Here is an 18,928-nt window from a genome sequence, read left to right on the forward strand (position 1 = left end):
CCGAAGCCGATCGCTCGCTCGGCTGCCGGGTCCCGCCGCCATCTTGGGTATGGGAATCAGGAAATGGAGCCTTTCGGCTTCATTTCCCGGTTCCCTACTGCGCATGCGCGAGCCGCGCGGCGCAATCCGGACGGTCCCCGCTGCCTCTGGGAGCTGTGTGTTTCCCAGCAGGCAGCGGGGCACTTGCTGAAGGGGGCGGGGCATTGCGGAACGGGGGCGTAACCTACGCTCGTTCCGCAGACAGCTAGCCCGGAAGTGGGTGCAGTTACCTGGATTATCCAGGTAACTGCACCCCCCTCCCCCCTGAAAGGTGCCGATTGTGGCGCCGGAGGGGGGGAGGGATCAGATGAGCGGAGGTCCATTTTAGGGTGGACCTCCGCTTTAATGTGATTGTAAAGTCTTGTTTTTTTTTCTGTAAAAATAACAAACATGTTATACTTACATGGTCTGTTGCAGTGGATTTGCAGAGAGCAGTCCAGATCCTCCTCTTCTTCGGTCCCTCTTCTGTGCTCCTAGTCCCTCCCCCCTGTTGAGTCCCCCACAGCAAGCAGCTTGCTATGGGGTGCCCAAGCCAAGTCAGAGCTCCCTGTGTCCATTCAGACACCCCCTCTCTCACCTGATGGGCTGACTGACTTTGATTGACAGCAGCGGGAGCCAATGACGCCACTGCTGTGTCTCAGGCAATCAGGAGGGAGAGTCTCGGACGGCCGAGACACTCATAGACAGAGATGGACCTAAGGTAAGTATTAGGAGGGCTGAGGGGGGCTGCTGCACACAGGAATTGCTTAGTAATTGTTAAGCAAGGTATATGCAGTTGCACAGGTTGAACGGGTGCACCTCTAAACTTGACATTTTTTTTTTTTTTTTTTTTTTACGCTGATTCACCCTTATGTATTTTTTTAAGATTTGCACACAGGTCATGTTAGCATGTTACTATGCCAACATGTGACATACACTTTGTTAAAATTATGTAGAAAGACTCTCACTCCTCTAGCTCCCCCTAAAAGGAAATTTAACCCTACCCCTCTAATGCATATGATTTCCTTGGGCTAGCTTTTGCTTTTAAAGGGGAACTCCACACTCCATTCTCCAGTGCTCTTGTCTCCCCCTCTAATCCCTTGGATTTCCATGGGCTAACTTTTGCTTTTAAAGGGGAACTCCACACTCCATTCTCCAATGCTCTTGTCTCCCACCTCTAATCCTTTGGATTTCCATGGGCTAACTTTTGCTTTTAAAGGGGAACTCCACACTCCACTCCATTCTAAAAAGGCTGTGAGCTGCCTTCACCAATCCAAACCACATCCTTGTTCAGAGCATACAACAGGGCCAGCTAGGAAAGGGGTGAGAAGAGTGATCGCCCAACCCCCTCCTGAACCATACAGGGTCACATGCACTCGACATAGCTGGCTGCCTTTGGGGCATGTTGGACTCAGCCAATTACCAACCACAAAGCTCCTTATACCCACTAGTTTAAAGGGGCTTTCCACATTCCATAAAGCCCCCTGTCTGCAGCCCCCCACAACCCCAGCCTAGGGTTGTGTGGAAGAGGCCCTTGTCTCCCTGAATATGGAAACAAGGTGGTTGACTTTTGGGGTGCCCGAGCCCCTCCTGCCCCCAAGCATCCACCCCACTTTTAGGGGCTGGCTTGCTGTGTGTTTGGCTAAGGGTTTGTGTGGGAGGGGCACAATAATTTTTTTTAGTTAGAGTGGTACTTTTCACATGGGGGTTTTTACTTTAAGCCTTAACAGACCCAAATGGCCTTGTATGTATTGGGGGCACGCAATTTTTATTTTTTTGGGTTAAAATCTTGCAGATCTGCAAGTTTTCTCTAAAGCCGTACATCTTTGACGCAGCATTTTGGATACATGCTGCAGATGCACCACTTTACAGGCAAAGTAATTGATATATGTCCCTCAGGGTAGGACCTGGGCCCCCATTGTAATGCCAGTAACTAGAATATAAGCCAGCCAAGTGGGGACTAGCAAAATTAACAAGTCAGTTCCCATAGACTGCAATGCTATTTGTTGTATAACTTTTGCCCATGGTAGGCTCTTTGTTTGCCCCACTGGACTGGGGAGTGTTTGTCCCATCTGTAATTTTGTAGCATGCTGGATGATGTGCTTAATTTTGGACAGGGAGTGGCTTATTTTGTGCTAGCTGCACTTGGGTTGTTCTGGATATGCTCAGGGACTTTGGTTTTTGGCTGTGGCTTTTGGTGTGTGAAATGCATTTGGGTTGGTCTGGGCATGCTCTGGAACTTTGTTTTTTTTTTGGCGTGTGAACAGCACTTGGATTTTTCTGGGAGTGCTCAGGGAGTGTGTTTTTTGGGTTAGTAATTTAAGGACATCCTTAACAGGTGTACCCACTTTGAAGTTCTATCTTTACATTGGGTGAACTTGCATTTTGTGTGTTTCAGGGCAAGGTAAAGAATTATTATTATTATTATTATACAGGTTTTATATAGCGCCAACAGTTTGCGCAGCGTTTTACAACACGAGGGCAGACATTACAGCTACATTACAATTTGGTACAAGAGGAATCAGAGGGCCCTGCTTGTTAGAGCTTACAAAGGAAGGGTCAATTGATATAAAAAGTAATAGCAGTGGGGAGATGAGCTGATGGAGGAAGTAAAACAGTGTTAGTTAGAAGCAGGATTTGTTAGAAGGAAGAATTGTGTGTGTGTGTGTGTGTATAGAGTTTGTAACACATGTATTTTCTCTTTGTATTTTGTTTGTTATGTCTTTGCAAAGCAGATGTGTTTTAGAGCAAGTATTTTTTACTTTTGATTATTTAATTTTTTTTGGGGTGGGTATTTTTCCACTGAAATATTTTTGTGTTGTGTTGTTTGTAGGTTGTTAGGTTCATTTTGATTTTAATTGTCTGTTCTGCATTATTTTGCAAAATATTCCTCAAGATGTTGTGACTAATAAATGTTTAAATCTTTAAGAGACTGTCAGTTTGTGGGCGCAGTCCTTTCAACTCAAATTTCCTCTGCCAAATGGTCAGACCTCAAAACCATATTCTGTGAGCGTCTCAACTGTTTTTTGCTTTCCTTGCTCTTTTCCAAGTCATACTTTGTTAACCAATAACATTTGTAGCAATTTTTTCTGTTTTATTAATATGTTTTTTGCAGATGCATGCTTAATCCAAGTAATGCATTTTACACCCCCCCCCTCTAAAAAAAATTCATGCAACAGGTTTCCCAGCTGCAGCTTAACTAGGCTGATTGGCATGGCAAAACAAAAAAAGATGTGCTTTGTCTAAAAGCTACTTTCCTGGTGCCTTCATGGTATCATGGTATGCATGGATTGTGCGTATGCTGCTATGGATAGGCACCGGGAAAGGAAAATTACAGAGAGGTAAGTATTCAATTTTCCATTTTAGCGCAGTGGTTCTCAGCCTCAGTCCTCAAGTACCCCTGACAGGACATGTTTTGTGAATTTCTCTGAACTAAAATAGCTGTCCAAAATACCAAGTCATTGACTGTGATTTAAAGCACCTGTGCAAGCTGAAGGAAAACCTGCAAACATGGCCTGTTGCGGGTACTTGAGGAAAGGGTTGAGGCATTTGAGGGAAATCAAGTGAGTATTAGAACCACTGCTTGTCTTTTTTAGGTTGGGCTTTGTGTCCCTTTTATGAAAATGGGCTTCACTTCCCGTCATAAACAAACAGGAAGTTAGGGTAAAACTTTACTAATGTCTTTCCTTGGGGACACACAGGTCAATCTAACTAGTGTCCCCATTAGGCAAATTGCACTCTAGCGCTCTGTTGTGTACACCCCAAATTATATGGTTTTTTTTGGGTTTATTAAAGGCAAATCCACTCTGCAATACAAGTGTACTCACTGTAAATCTGAGGGGACGCACTGGTGATTTTATCATCCAATCATGTAGAAGCAAAGATGATGATTTTGTATTTTCCTTGCATGTCCCCCTTGGATCTCCAGCAACTGTAATTGCAATTGCAAGTGCACTTGTAGTGCAAAGTGGATTTGCCTTTAGTAAATAATAATAATTTTGGATGTATATAGCAAAATGCTAGAGTGCATTTGACCTAATGGGGAAACTATTTAACTTGACATGTGTGTCCCCAAGGAAAGACATTAGTAGGGTTTTATCCTCACTATGTGACAGGAAGTGAAAACTTTTGAAGGAAAAACTGGTAAAATTTGTGAGGTGTTTTCACCCTATCAGGGGTGCAGACATCCCCAAAAACAGACAAGACTTCTGGCTGAGGAGATTGGGGGAGTGCATGCAAGGGTCTAAACACTGTACAGGCTTGTCTGCTGAGAATTATCCCTATGCATGGGAGGCATATATACTAAGGCACTTTCAGACTTGTAAGGGTCATATTTTCTGGTAAGAGGCTAACTCTTTTACCTTGGAGCAGGACACGCTTTGAGTGATCACTGGCAGCACTGATATCATAGGGGCGTACATGCTGAAACACCATTTTCTCATTTGAATATGGGACTTTTCACTTTATCTTCTGTATGGCAGCATGGATTGATATAGCTGTTAAATATATGAATTATATTTGCTTTATATATTTATTTTGTTTTATGCAGCATCCCTGCCCCCTTGTTAAATGGGTCTGCAGAGGGAAGTATTCCCCGGCCTTAGCTTATTGGGCCTGTGGCCTGCAGCCTGCATTCATGTGGCAGCATCTTGGTTCAAATGCGGTTTGAACCATATCTCTTCGGTACTTACCACGGTCATGCACGACTTTATGACCCAGTTATTTTCTGAGTCTGATCACAGATGCCACATGCACACCCCTCCTTTATGTGATTTGCCCATAGCCTTAGGAGCATCAAAGCTTTTGGCCACAGAGACTGATCCTGAGTCTCTCCAGTCCTTGGCTGATGAGCTTACCCTGAGCAGTTGCAGTCCACTGCTATTTCTTTAAGGTTAAAGGAGGCAGTTTTAGCTCATACTGAGTGCACATCACTCTGAAAATAGATGATCGGCCTGTTTTTTTCTACCAGTGCTATCTCCAGCCTTTGGTTAATTAAACCTCTAAGGTCGCAAAGACTTTCCCTTTGCACCCAATTTTCCTATTTATTCTCAAAAGATTAGAAACATGCTTATAATTTAATTATTGTATTTTGTTTCCCCAAATTACTTATAAGCCTTTTATCTTTTTTTATGAGGATTATGTGCAAAAGTGGTCCATTCCCAATGTGGATCCAGGCTTTTCTCATCTTAACAATTTGCTTACTATAGCTCTTTCTAGAGTTTCTCTCTGGCAGGTCCTGCCCTTTACCCAATTCTGTCTGTGACTTTACTTTGTTAAACTATGTCTGATTAGCTAAATCCTTCAAAAGAGATCTTTTGACTGTTGTGGTTTATTCATTATTTACTGAATGTGTGGAGCAAATAGCCTTATGCCCTGTACACATAACCAGTTTTCCAATTTCCCATCGGAATAAACTCTGAAGGTTTTTCCGACGGCGTTTGGACGGAATTCCACTGAAACTGTCTTGCGTACACATAATCACACCAAAGTCTGACCGTCAAGAACACGGTGACGTACAACACGTACTACTGGACTATAAAAAGGAATTCATTAGCCAGTAGCCAATACCTTCCGTCTCATACTTGCTTCAGAACATGCATTGTTTTTGGTACTTTGGAACAGCATATAGACGAGCGGTTTTCCCCATAGGAATTGGGTTCAGTCATAAATATTTAGAACATGTTCTCTTTCTAGGTCTGTTAGAATTTTTGACATAAAAAATCAGATGGGGCATACACACGGTCGGAATATACGATGAAAAGCTCCCAGTCCCTTTTTCTGTCTGACTTTTCCGCTCATGTGTGGCCAAGTCAGTTCGTTTGAAAGTCCGGCGGACCTCAGCTGCAAAGTCCGTCGGATTGTCCGCTGGACCAAGTCCATCAAAGTCCAGTCATGTGTACGAGGCATAAGTCGTCTCCCTTTCTCACTGTTAAGAACCGTCCCTTTCTGTTCTCCACTCCCTAAACCTCTACATCATGACCTCCCCAAACTCGTCCTTCAGTTCACCCACAGCATCTGGCACTCTAAGTCTGCCAAATTCACAGACAAGTCTTCCTCACCATGAAGGAGCTCCCCAACTTTCCACAGGAGGGGGATGTCTGTTAACCTTTGTGGACACTTGAACAGCTTGCATCTGGTACAGGAGGTGGTATTCCAGGGCTGCAAATGAGTTTTGCTTCCCAACCCCTCCTCAGTTTCTCACCTATTGGCCGGAGCCACAGTGACGTCACTTCCACGCATGCGTGCGGGAGCCGCCAGTAACGGCACACTCACTGAAGCAAATGACACATACGTGCCAATGATTTTGGCACATGCAGATACAGGGGATATCTCCTAAACCGTGCAGGTTTAGGAGATATCTGGGGTAGCTACAAGTAAGCCTTATTATAGACTTACCTGTAGCAAAAAGTGGATTGTAAGGGTTTACAACCACTTTAAAGGCTTTCTGTGCCCCTCAATGAACTCCAAGAAAAAGGATTTTATGGTGACGTAAAAATCATGTTTTAGCTATAAAACATTTTAGCCTGGCAGTACAGTCGGTAGTCACTTTAGCTGATAGTAAGTTATTACTACCTTCTGTACAGAAAAGTCTTCATAAATAACCTTTGTGTGTAGTGTATCACTTGATGTCTGTGACCTGCAGTCAATAGTTTCCAGTTGGGATTTCCAGGAGATTCTCCTTAAATACTTGTTAAGCAGTAAATTTGCAGAAATAGTTTGTTCTGTTTAACAGTATGCATGGAGAGTAAGTTCTATTTACATAATCTCTTTCTAAAAGAATCGATTTAATGATTTCCTGAGCCGCTTTTATTCCTGTACATTACCTTCTCATAGTCAATATGCTGTTGTTACAGAATTTAAAGGATACATATTGAATCTGTTCTATTAATAATTTACAGCTAGATTGTGATGTTGTAAATATATTAGTATGTTATATTATTTCAAAAGATAAAAAGCTTCTTTCAATAAATATGAATGCAAACAAGCATTAATGCTATCCGTACAACAGAACTGGTGGGTGGAGGGCAAAGGGTAAAGTTCTATTTTAAAGTCCAACTCTGGACTTGATCTCCCCTTCCCTCACTAAACTAAGTTTGATTTAAGTTGGCAAAATGTCATTGATTAGGTTTGGGTAACTAACCATCACGTCACTATTTTCTTCTATTGCAGGTCAAAGTACAAGCACAAAACCATCACAGCCTGAAATAAAGGTATTTTTTAATGCATATTGCCTTTAAAATTAAAATATATTTGGAAATATATGAATGCAATATACTGAACTTAAAGTGGTTCTAAAGGTAGAAGTTTTTTTTTTTTTACCCTTTTTTTCTCCCCTCTCTCTCCTCATTGGCTCAGACACAGCAGGGAAAGTCATTGGCTCCTGCTGCTGCCAGTTACAGTCAGTAAGCAGGGGGCAGGGCTGAGCTCAGTAGTGGGGTTTGGAAGTGACCACACAAGCGGCTTGCTATGGGGGTACTCGTTAGGGGGGAGGTGCAAGGAGCACTGGCAGGGGGACCCAAGAAGAGGAAAAACGGGGCTAGTACACTGCACAGAGCGGGTAAGTATGACATGTTTGTTATTTTAATAAACAAAATAAAAAATCAAGCATTTACAATCACTTTAACCACTTGCAGACCGGACCATTTTGCTGGTCAAAGACCAGACCACTTTTTGCGATTCGGCACTGCGTCGCTTTAACTGACAATTGCGGGGTCGTGCGACGTGGCTCCCAAACAAAATTCACGTCCTTTTTTTCCCACAAATAGAGCTTTCTTTTGGTGGTATTTGATCACCCCTGCGGTTTTTATTTTTTGCGCTATAACCAAAAATAGAGCGACAATTTTGAAAAAAACGCATTATTTTTTACTTTTTGTTATAATAAATATCCCCCAAAAATATATAAAAAAACATTTTTTTCCCTCAGTTTAGGCCGATACGTATTCTTCTACATATTTTTGGTAAAAAAAATCGCAATAAGCGATTATTGATTGGTTTGCGCAAAAGTTATAGCGTTTACAAAATAGGGATAGTTTTATAGCATTTTTATTAATAATTTTTTATTATTTATTTTTTTACTAGTAATGGCGGCGATCAGCGATTTTTATTGTGACTGCGACATTGTGGGGGACCCATCGGACATTTATTGACACATTTTTGGGACCATTGTCATTTATACAGTAATCACTGCTATATAAATGCAGTGATTCCTGTGTAAATGACACTGGCAGTGAAAGGGTTAACCAGTGGGTGGCAGTGTAGGGGTTAAGTGTTCCTAGGGGTTTGTTACTAACTGTGGGGGGGTTGGGCTTTCATTTAGTGAACACTAATCTCTGCTCCAATCACATGGAGCAGAGATCAGCGTCACTAGTTGCTAGGCAGAATGGAGAAATGTTGTTTACACAGCATTTCCTCCATTTGGCTGCTCTGTGAGACGATCGCGGGGATGCCCGTGACGATCGAGTCCGCGGGTCCCGCGACCGGACTCACGGGGGTCCCGACCAGTGCAGCGATGGCAGGGCGGCATTGAATATTGGACGTACCTGTACGCCAATATGCCTGCCCGTGCCATTCTGTCGACGTACATCATCGTGCGCTGGTCGGGAAGTGGTTAAAGTGAATCTGAACTCAAAAAGTAAAAATCTGATATGTTATAGCGAACCTTTTAAAAAATAATTTTGCCTCAGCAGCAACCTGAAATATGTACCCTCTGTCTTGAAGTCCTCCTGATAAACAGCAGTGATCTACCTAAGTAATTGAGGATGCCTATGCAGTCTTGAGCCTACAGCCTAATAACTGTATTTCTCAGTGGCAGTTGGTGCTCACAATTTTTTTTGGGGGGGGCAAACAAACTGAAAACTACTAACCCCCCCATCAATTGCATCCTCACTGTGCCCATCAATTGCAGCCTCACTGTGCCCATCAAATACAGCCATTGTGCCCATCAATTGCAGCCATTGTTCCCATCAAACGCAGCCACTGTGCTCATCATATGCAGCCCCTGTGACCATTATATGCAGCCATTGCGCCCATCATATGCCCATCAGTTACCGCCACTGTGCCCATCAATTGCCGCCACTGTGCCCATCAATTACTCCCATTGTGCCCATCAATTGCTGCCACTGTGCCCATCAATTACTCCCATTGTGCCCATCAATTGCTGCCACTGTGCCCATCAGTTGCTGCCACTGTGCCCCTATCAAACGCAGCCACTGTGCCATATCAAATGCTGCCAGTGTGCCTCCCGCTGGCCCTCCATCTACACTTACTTGTCTCGGTGGGACAGCTCATCAATGCTCCTCGATGTCTTCTCTGTCCTCTGCTATGATTGGACATCTGGTGTTTCAGCCGACAGGTAATAGATCCGAGCACCTGATTGATGGAGAGCCGGTTTAGTGTTAGGAAAATGGATATTCATTCGCTTTTCTAACACAGCTGAGTGACCGCTCATAGGTCACCTTTTTGATGCCTATTAGAGCCTATGACTCTAATCAGGTGCTTCAAAAACACCCCCCGCCACTGTAATTCAGGCCCTGCGCCCCGAAAGGGGGCCGGATGCCTGAATAGGGGATGGCAGCGGCAGCCATAGATAGATTCATGGAATGCATGAATCTATCTATTGGTGATAGAGGGGTGGCAGGAGAGAGGAGGCGGCGCCCATGCTCCCTTAATGCATAGGCCGCCACTGGTATTTCTGCAATTTAAGATTTAAGACACTGTTTTCTGTCACTACTAGTCTAAGGGTTGGAGTGAGAATGGTAATTACTGTGCTGCTTACTGTTCTCTATGCTGGAAGCTCTGACAGCAATAACCTACCTCTACCAAGGTGACCTCCGCACAGAGACATATAATGCAGAAAAAGGCATAGTAAGGCAGTAATAAAGGAAAATGTGCACAATGGTTCATTAAGCACACATTTTCAATAGAAATTACAGTAAAGTTAATTTTAGGGAGCACAAAAAATATATTAACCAAATTTTGGTAAGATCTAAGAGATGAAGTTGCACCGAGTAGATAGCTAACATGTTAAACGTTAAAATTGTGCATACCTGCAAGACGACAACAAACTTTAGTGTCCTGTATTTTCCATATTGATGCTACAAAAATGCTCCTATAGGTCATCACTTTATAGTTAATTGTGAATAATGACCGTAAAATTATTGCTTACACTCTGGTGTGCACAGTGATTTGTCATGTGTAAATGGTAATAAGGGATGTTTTCGTAAGTAGGTGCCCTTCGATGGGTGTGGGGTTGGCTCAGAATTTTTTGGGAGCTTTCTAACTGCTTGAGTATAACTTTATTTATTTTTTTGTTTTACTAAAACTTTATTTATATCACATACAGCAGCATCCTCCACCCAATGGCTGTACAGCCAATTGATTGCTTTAATAAGAAAGCCAACAGTCGGCTTGTGCCGTGTACATACTCTTTCGGCTGCTTTAGTAACTGTAAAGCCGCGTACACACGGGCGGACTGTCTGGCCAACTTAGTCCGTCAGACAATCCGACGGACAGTCCGTCATACTTTCGAATGAACGGACTTGCCCACACACGGCACTTTTTGAGCAGACTAATACGGCGTACTAAGTCCACCATACTATCCGTCCTACTTTTGAAATGAACGGACTCGCCCACACACGCGTCTCCAGGTAGGCGGGGCCCGCGAAGGAGACGTCGCTGGCCCCGCCGCCTGGTATGGACTTAAAGGGGAACCCCAACGCCGAAAAAAATCGGCGTGGGGGTCCCCCCCAAGTCCACAACAGACCCTTGTCCGGCTTTCTTCCTCGCCGCCGGCCTCTTCTCCCGACTTCGGGGGTCTTGTCCCCCTCTTCGGTTCTTCTGTCGCCGCCGCCGCCTTCCGTTCTTCTTCTTCTTCTTCTTCTTCTCCTTCTTCTCCAGGAGATGTTGACTCGACGATCTCTCCAGCGACGTCTCCTTCGCGGGCCCCCGCCCTACCTGGATACCCGCTCAAAATGAGCGGACTTTTCTCCGGGCGGGAAAAGTCCGCTCATTTCAAAAGTACGGCGGACTGGCATACACACGGGCGGATTGTCCGCCGAAATGCGAGTTCCAACGGACAGTATTACGGAAATTCCAAAATACTTAGTCCGCCAGACTGCACGCTGAAAAAGTCAGCTGAAGCCCACACACGAGCGGACTGTCTGCTGAAATGTGTTTCGGCGGACTAAGTTGGCCAGACAGTCCGCCCGTGTGTACGCGGCTTAAGCCCTTGTACACACCATCGGAGATTCCGACGGAATGTGTCCGATCGGAGCGTTTTGTCGGATATTCCGACTGTGTGTGGTCTGCATCGGACTGTTTCCGTCGGAATATCCGTCGGACCAAATTTTCCAACTTGCCGGAAATATTTTCTGACAAAATGCTCCGATCGGACATACTCCGATCATGTGTAGAGAATTCCGATCGGACAAAGTGCCACGCATGCTCAGATCAAATTCCTACATCAAAGCTATTGGCTACTAGCCTGAACGTAGTCCCATCGTAACGAAATTACATCATCACGTTCTGAAAGATCGGATTTTCCGTCAACTTTGTCCGACCGTGTGTATGCAACAGTTTCTGACAAGATCCGTTGGACAAAATCCGACGGACAAAATCCGACGGATTTGGTTGTCGGAATCTCAGACCGTGTGTACAAGGGCTTAGTGTGTGTAAAATGCCCTGTTGCCTCTGTTGTATGACATACGGCAGTGGCAGTAAAAGGCTTAAAGCCCAGCACCAGCCAATATATTTTATTTTAGTCTGGCTAGAGTGGGGGGGTTACCTTTTTATTAGATTGTTTTTCGCTGTCTGTGTTCCTGCTGAAGAGATTTATCTACTGATCACCAATTTCAACACTGGAAACAGAAACTTTTAGAAGAGAATTATGGGTTTCTTTTTTTTCAGTTCAATACTTACCTAGGTGGTGTCCCCCCGGTGCCTCTGCGCTGAAAACCGATCGATCAAACACTGCGATCACTCAGTTTTCAGAGCTCCGTGAGCAGAGAGCTGCAGACTGTCAGTCTGAGAGAGAGGCGGAGCCAGGTGTCAGTCCAGGCACCTGGTGGATCCAGACTTCCATTGTCAGGATGACGTGTGTGGTGCCTGGACTAACATTGGTGATGTCAGCAAAGAGTGGACTTCAGCCTGCTCTCTGCTGAAAATAGGTCACAGGAGTGCAAAACAAACTACACTCCTGTGTCCCATAGGTGAAGTCCTGCCAAGCAAGCTTTGGCTTGTGTCAGTGGCATTAATTTAACATTAGGTAGGCTGGTCATACATGGTCGGCAATACACGGTTCGAGTCTTGGCTGGTTCAGCAGAAACTGGACAAGATTTGAACCGTTAAAGGACAGGTTAAATGTACCAAGTTGATCGATCAACTTGGGTGCAAGCAGCCTGCTGGATTCTCTTACAATTATCGCTAGCAGCTGCTATAGCCGCTAGCTATAATCACTCTCGGCAGGAGAGATTCCCCATGTCAGTGGCGTAACTAGATCCTTCAGGGCCCCGGTGCAATAAACCATGAAGGGCCCCCTTGAACCCCAGCCGGGGACCTTCCCTCCTAGTCCGGTGGTACAACTCCAGGGCCCGGTCACAGGTACGACATTTGTGAGCCCCATATTTCAGCCACTCGTATCAGTAGTTTTTTATAATTTTTTACAGTTTTTTAGGAGCCACGTGGGGGACTTTGGTGAGATATCAGAAGTCTAAACAGACCTATGATGTTCCACCTTTGAAACAAAGAGAAAGACTGGGGTCCTTGTCCTCTGGGGAGGTGGGGTCCCTGTCCTTAGGGGAGATGGGGTCCCTGACCTTAGTTGAGAAGGGGTCCCTGTCCCCAGACGAGAAGGGGTCCCTGTCCCCATGTGAGAAGGGATCCCTGTCTTCAGGTGAGAAGGGCTCCCTGTCCTCAGGTGAGAAGTGGGTCCTGTCCCCCAGGGGAGATGGGATTCCTGTCCTTAGGAGAGAAGGGGTCCCTGTCCTTTGGGGAGAAGAGGTCCCCAGGTGAGAAGAGGTCTCTGTCCCCAAGGGAAATGGGATCCCTGTCCTCTGGGGAGAAGTGGGCCCTGTCCCCATGGAAGTTGGGGGGGGCTATGCGATTGTGTGTGGGGGATGGGGTCATCTCACTCACCATGACCAAGCTGCAGGCCGAGCACTCATCCATGGTGGCCTGGGCTCCCTCCAGCATGCTGGACGAGCGATCAGCATATCTCCAAAAAGACCTGTCATCATCTGTGTATGATGTGGAGGAGGGGAGCTGACAGACAAGCCTGCGGTGTCATCTGGTGAGCCGGCTCTCATAGGGCTGCACTGCATCTGTGTGCTTAAAGTTTTTTTGCCTGGGAGAAGCATGCAGTGCAGTGTAAGCCAGACTCAGGGGGCAGGACTCTGGCTGGGGAGGACAGACATCGGACTGAGTGGCGCTGCATGGAGCATGAGAGAGGGACCCAGTGGAGCCATCTGTGGACACAGGTCATGCGGGGAATCCACAGCTAAAGTGCAGCCAGTGTGGTAGTTGAGCATGGAGCTCTGCTAGTCACCCCCCACCTCCAGTCACCCATGTAATGCTGCTAGGTACCTATGCTGCCGCCAGCCATATGTAGAGGGGGACGCATGGGCCCCCTGCAGAACGGGGCCCAGTCGCAACTGCTTTACCCCCTATAGTTACGCCCCTGCCCTGTGTTGTGGAGGGACTACCTGTGTTGATGGGGGAATCATGCAAATTTCTTTCCTGCAAAATGTGGTTGCAGAAAAGAGTTTCGCCCCGTGTATGGCCTGCTTAAAATCTTTCAGAATTCATTAACAGATGCATTTATTCTACAATCAAATTATCTACTTGTTGCTTTATATTTCTGTATCATTTCTATTGTTTGTGTATTTGATCAATTTTTTATTAATTAATGAATTAATTAATATTTCTATAAATTCATCTGTTTTCTCGTTTTCTCTGTTGACTCAAAAGCAGAAGCCAGTTATCCTAACCACTAAGCCACTGTGCTGCCAATTTTTGTACTGTTACCTTAAGAATAAAATAATAAATGAAATAAAAAATGCCAGATTCGATGAATCACTTGACTTTTTCTCTTTTTTCACACTTTTATATTTTCTTTCTGGAGAAATAAATAAATAACGAAAGACCTTTTTTAGTCCTGGAATAACTCCAGGATAGTTGATAAGGGCTTCCATAAACTATGGGAGCCAATTCAATGAAGCCCTTTTGAACCCTTAAAAACCAACAAAAACCTCCTTAAAATTATATTAAAGGCAGTTTTTTAATATAACAAACATGTCATACTTGCGTGCTCTGTGCTGTGGTTTTGCACAGAACAGCTCTGGTCCTTTGTTTCATAGGTCCCCTGCCCCTAGAATGCATGAAGGTAAAAAACTTTGGGCCTTTCAACCACTTTAATTTCACCTTCCCCATCGACTCCAATGCATTTTGTACACATTTCAGGGAAATGAAAACTCTTTGTTGCACTCATTTGTAGTTGGGATAGGAATTGATGGACATTTTTTCATACAGGGGCACAGACAAAAAGAAAAAAATACAGTTTTAGTTGTGTTAATAAGGGTTAGAACTTCTGATTATTATTTTGTGGCTGCAGATGACTGCATCCCCTATTTCTTGTACCAGTATCAAAGAAACAAGCAGAAAAGGAAAATTTCCTCATTGGGGTCACACAAAGAAATAAAAAGCATCAACATTTTTAGCTCCTCCCCATTCCAAAATTTAAAGCACTCTGCCAAAAACAAAGAAAAACATTTATTTTTTTGTTCTAATTAAATTTTTACGTTTAGCTTTTTCTCAAAATAAATCACTTTTTTCTTTTATAACAGGATAGAGAGGCAGGCCCGAAAAGTGAAAACCTGCAAGATTTTACTGTAAATTCTGTGTCACGTGAATTCTTAAAAGAACCTTATGACAATGGACTAAAAAGCTTTGGAGACTTCCATTACAATTCAGATGATGATGACGATGATGATGATGAAAATAAAGCAGGCATTGAGAATGTAAAAAGTGAGACATACACTAAAGAGTTAACAGCTCAGAAGAAATCAGCTGAGTCTGATTCAGATTCCAGAGCGGAAATCGAGTATCAGCACTTGGTGCAGGAGAGTTTTTCACAAGATGACAGATCCTTTCAAGAAAAGCCACAGAAAATGAAAGAAGAAATGCAGCTACAAGTAGCATCTCCCAGCAGTGACAAATATGGATACATTGTGACACAGGAGATGTAAGTCATTTTTTTTTTTTCAAATAATGTTATATGTGTTTGAAAATTGTGGGTTCAAACCCAACTTCAAGTCTTGATCTGCATGCTCTGCAGCCTACCAGACAGAGGAACTGCAGCTTGGGGTACTTCTTGTTGACGCCAAGGAACACTGGTTTCTGGCAATTTTTTTTTAATCATAAAGTTGGAAAAGGAGGCCAGGCAGTTGTAACACCAACATGCCCTGGAGAAGGGGAGAGGCCCACTCTGCTACCCCAGTTTCCACAACCAATGGCTAAAAATTCTTAAAGAGGAAGTAAACTCTCCCACTCTGATGCTTCTCTTCATTTAGTCCATTATAATAGGTAATTATCAGACTATAGCCACTGTAATCCAGCCCAAATTGCATATTACTTACTGTTTAAAGAAACTTTAAAAAAACTTGTTTCCAGGGGTTAGGCAGCGCCATCTTAAGTATTGTTTTCTGAGTCCACAGTGGAGTGTATTTCCGCCCTTACATTGAGCACTTCCTGTACTGTTAACCAAGCCTCCTTCTCAATCCAATGTTTCTATGGCAACCCTGCTTCCCTGTTTATAGCTTACTTGTTTATTTCATAATATTTACTTTTGCCGATGTCTAATGTTTGCCTTTATCAGACTTATCAGCTTCAGCTGATAAGACTGCAGTAATGGCCAAGTTTAGACTGTATGCGATGTCACATGGTCACATGGTGTGTAGGAGGAAGCTCTGAGTGATTAGCAGAGTTCAGTGCTGTGCTGTAGGAAGTCCTGATAACAGATAGATAAGCAGATAGAGAGTGTGCCGTAAATCAGGGGAGATCTGGGCATGCTCAGTGACTTCATTCTACAGAACAACAAGGATTACAACAATACTAAGCAAGTAAGGAGATATCTACAAGCAGTGTTCATTAGGGTTTTTTATGCTGATTTACATGGGACAACGTTGTGGGGGAGGGTTTACAACCACTTTAACCCACCTATGTTGTTTGGTACTGCTGCCCCTCTTGTTTTATGCAGAAGGCAAACTGTACTATAGAGAAACTCATACATGGAGGCACATAAGGGAAGACGTTAGTACGGCTGGTAGCAAACTCTTCATCAGGGAAGAAAGCTACATGTGTGTTAAAGCAGAACTAAGTCCCACTTTCAAAAATTGAGAGCAGGCAGGCTCTTTTTTGCAGAAGAGTCATGCAAAGTCACTTCTGCGATAAAAGAAACGTACCGGCCTGCCCACAGGCTTCTTTGGAAAATACACCGAGCTGCATAAAGGTAGCTCAGATTACATTTTGGCGCACCGTCTGTGTGTTGGGATGACTGCACTTATCATCCCACGTGTGACTATAAAGATGACCGCAGCCCGGCACCTGAGTGAAGCTTGGTAAAAAATGCCGGGGAGGGAAGTTGGACCATTGAAGTATAGGTAAATATTGCAGAGTTAGAGCAAAAGTGTAGTTAGAACTGTAGCAGACCATGTTACTGTGAGGCTCAGAAGTTTGGGGGCCTGGCATTCAGAGGAAGCATAGGGGTTCATCCAAATGTAATAATATTTTTTAATCAATTTTGATGGAATGTATACAGTACAGTTCAGGAACTCATGTCAGACTGTCAAGACAGTAATTACAGTGCATTGAAAAAGTATTCATACCCCTTGAAATTTTCCACATTCAAAATCGTGAATGTATTTTATTGGGATTTTATGTGATAGAACAACACAAAGTGGTGCATAATTGTGAAGTGGAAGGAAAATGATAAATGGTTTTCAAACTTTTTAAAAATAAATATCTACAAAGTGTGGTGTGCATTTGTATTCAGCACTCTTTACTCTGATACCCCTAACTAAAATCTAGTGGAACCAATTGCCTTCAGAAATCACCTAATTAGTAAATAAAGTCCATATGTGTAACTTAAGCTCAGTATAAATACAGCTATTCTGTGAAGCCCTCAGAGGTTTGTTTGGGAACCATAGTGAGAACCTTGCCATGCATGTTCTAAACTTGATGTTTCCACAAGGAAAGTCAAATTAATTAACCACTTCCCGCCTGGCCTATAGCAGAATGATGGCCGGGAAGTGGTTCCGTTATCCTGACTGGGCATCAATTGACATCCAGCAGGATAAGTCATGAATGCGCGCCAGCGGGACCACGCAACGCGGCAATTGGTGGTGTGGTGTGTCAGTCAGTCTGTCCGCATCTCCCCACGCTGTTTTTTCTCTCAATTTTTTTAAAGCCGTCAATTCTTTTTTTTTTACATTCAGCGGGAAGCCCGCTGACAACTGACGACTCATCTGTTGTTAAGGACGCAGCAGACGGCTTCCCAGCCCCCTCCTTAGCAACCAGCTATATACAGTGTAAAAAAACACAAATCGCGGCAAAATTGCTGTAAGATCACGGTAAAAACGCGTGTCCAAAAACGCAGCAAGCACCACAAAAAGCTCTGCAGAAACGCTCAAAAGCAACGTGCATAGATGTGAGTCGAGCCTTAAAATTAGTGTTCTTAATCTCAGCTTGTTACCTGTATAAAAGACACCTGTCCACAGAAGCAGTCAATCAATCAGATAGATTACAATTTCTCCACCATGGCCAAGACCAAAGAGCTGTCCAAGGATGTCAGGGACAAGATTGTAGACCTACACAAGGCTGGAATGGACTACAAGACCATTGCCAAGCAGCTTGGTGAGAGGATGACAACACAAAATAACTGTCAATCTCCCTTGGTCTGGGGCTCGTGGAGTTTCAATGATCATGAAAATAATGAGGAATCTGGCCAGAACTACATGAGAGAATATTGTCAATCATCTCAAGGCAGTTGGGATCATAGTCACCAAGAAAACAATTGGTAATACACTACGTCGTGAAGGACTGAAATCCTGCAGCGCTTGCACTGTCCCCCTGCTCAAGAAAGCACATGTACAGGCCTGTCTGAAGTTTGCTAATGAACATCTGAATGATTCAGAGGAGAACTGGGTAAAAGTGTTGTAGTCAGATGAGACCAAAATCAAGCCCTTTGGCATCAACCCAACTCACCGTGTTTGGAGGAGGAGGAATGCTGCCTATGACCCCAGGAACACCATTCCCACCATCAAACATGGAGGTGGAAACATTTTAATTTGCGGGTATTTTTCTGCTAAGGGGATAGCACAACTTCACTGCATTAAAGGGACGATGGGCGGGGCCATGTAGTGTCAAATCTTGGGTGAGAACATCAGCCTCAGCAATAGCATTGAAAATGGGTCATGGGTGAGTATTTCAGCATGACAATGTTCCAAAACACACTGCTGAAGAAACAAAGGAGTGACTCTTGAAGAAGCACATTAAGGTCCTGGAGTTACCAAACATCAGCCTTAAAACCTTAATGACTTGGAGAGGATGTGCAAAGAGGAGTGGGACAAAATCCCTCCTGAGATGTGTGCAAACCTGGTGGCCAACTACAAGAAATGTCTGGCCTCTGTGATTGCCAACAAGTACTAAGTTATATTTTGAGAAGGGGTCAAATACTTATTTCACTCTGTGTATAGAAGAACTATATTTGGGGAATTTTAAGACTTTTTCCCAGACAGAAGAGATGTACTACATTTTACTTTAAAATCCAAATCATTTTTTTTTAAATACTTAAAAAAGTAATTTTAGAATAAATATTATATACGGTCCAGGTGTATGATACAGCAATTATTGCTCAACA

At 43.9% G+C, this 18,928-nt stretch overlaps 1 protein-coding gene across 1 annotated transcript in view; it reads left to right on the top strand.

Annotated features, from left to right (window-relative positions):
- PTPRN2 (protein tyrosine phosphatase receptor type N2) overlaps window positions 1-18,928 on the top strand; it is a 1,275,947-nt gene that overhangs the window by 480,342 nt on the left and 776,677 nt on the right. Inside the window, exons 8-9 of the mRNA XM_077491142.1 lie at window positions 7,189-7,229; window positions 14,856-15,253. Of these exons, the coding sequence (XP_077347268.1) occupies window positions 7,189-7,229; window positions 14,856-15,253 (439 nt within the window). The remainder of the gene's footprint in view (window positions 1-7,188; window positions 7,230-14,855; window positions 15,254-18,928) is intronic.

The sequence above is a fragment of the Lithobates pipiens genome, unplaced genomic scaffold (assembly GCF_037356315.1).
Source record: "Lithobates pipiens isolate NorthernLeopardFrog02 unplaced genomic scaffold, aLitPip1_a1.2 Scaffold_19, whole genome shotgun sequence".
NCBI lineage: Eukaryota > Metazoa > Chordata > Amphibia > Anura > Ranidae > Lithobates > Lithobates pipiens.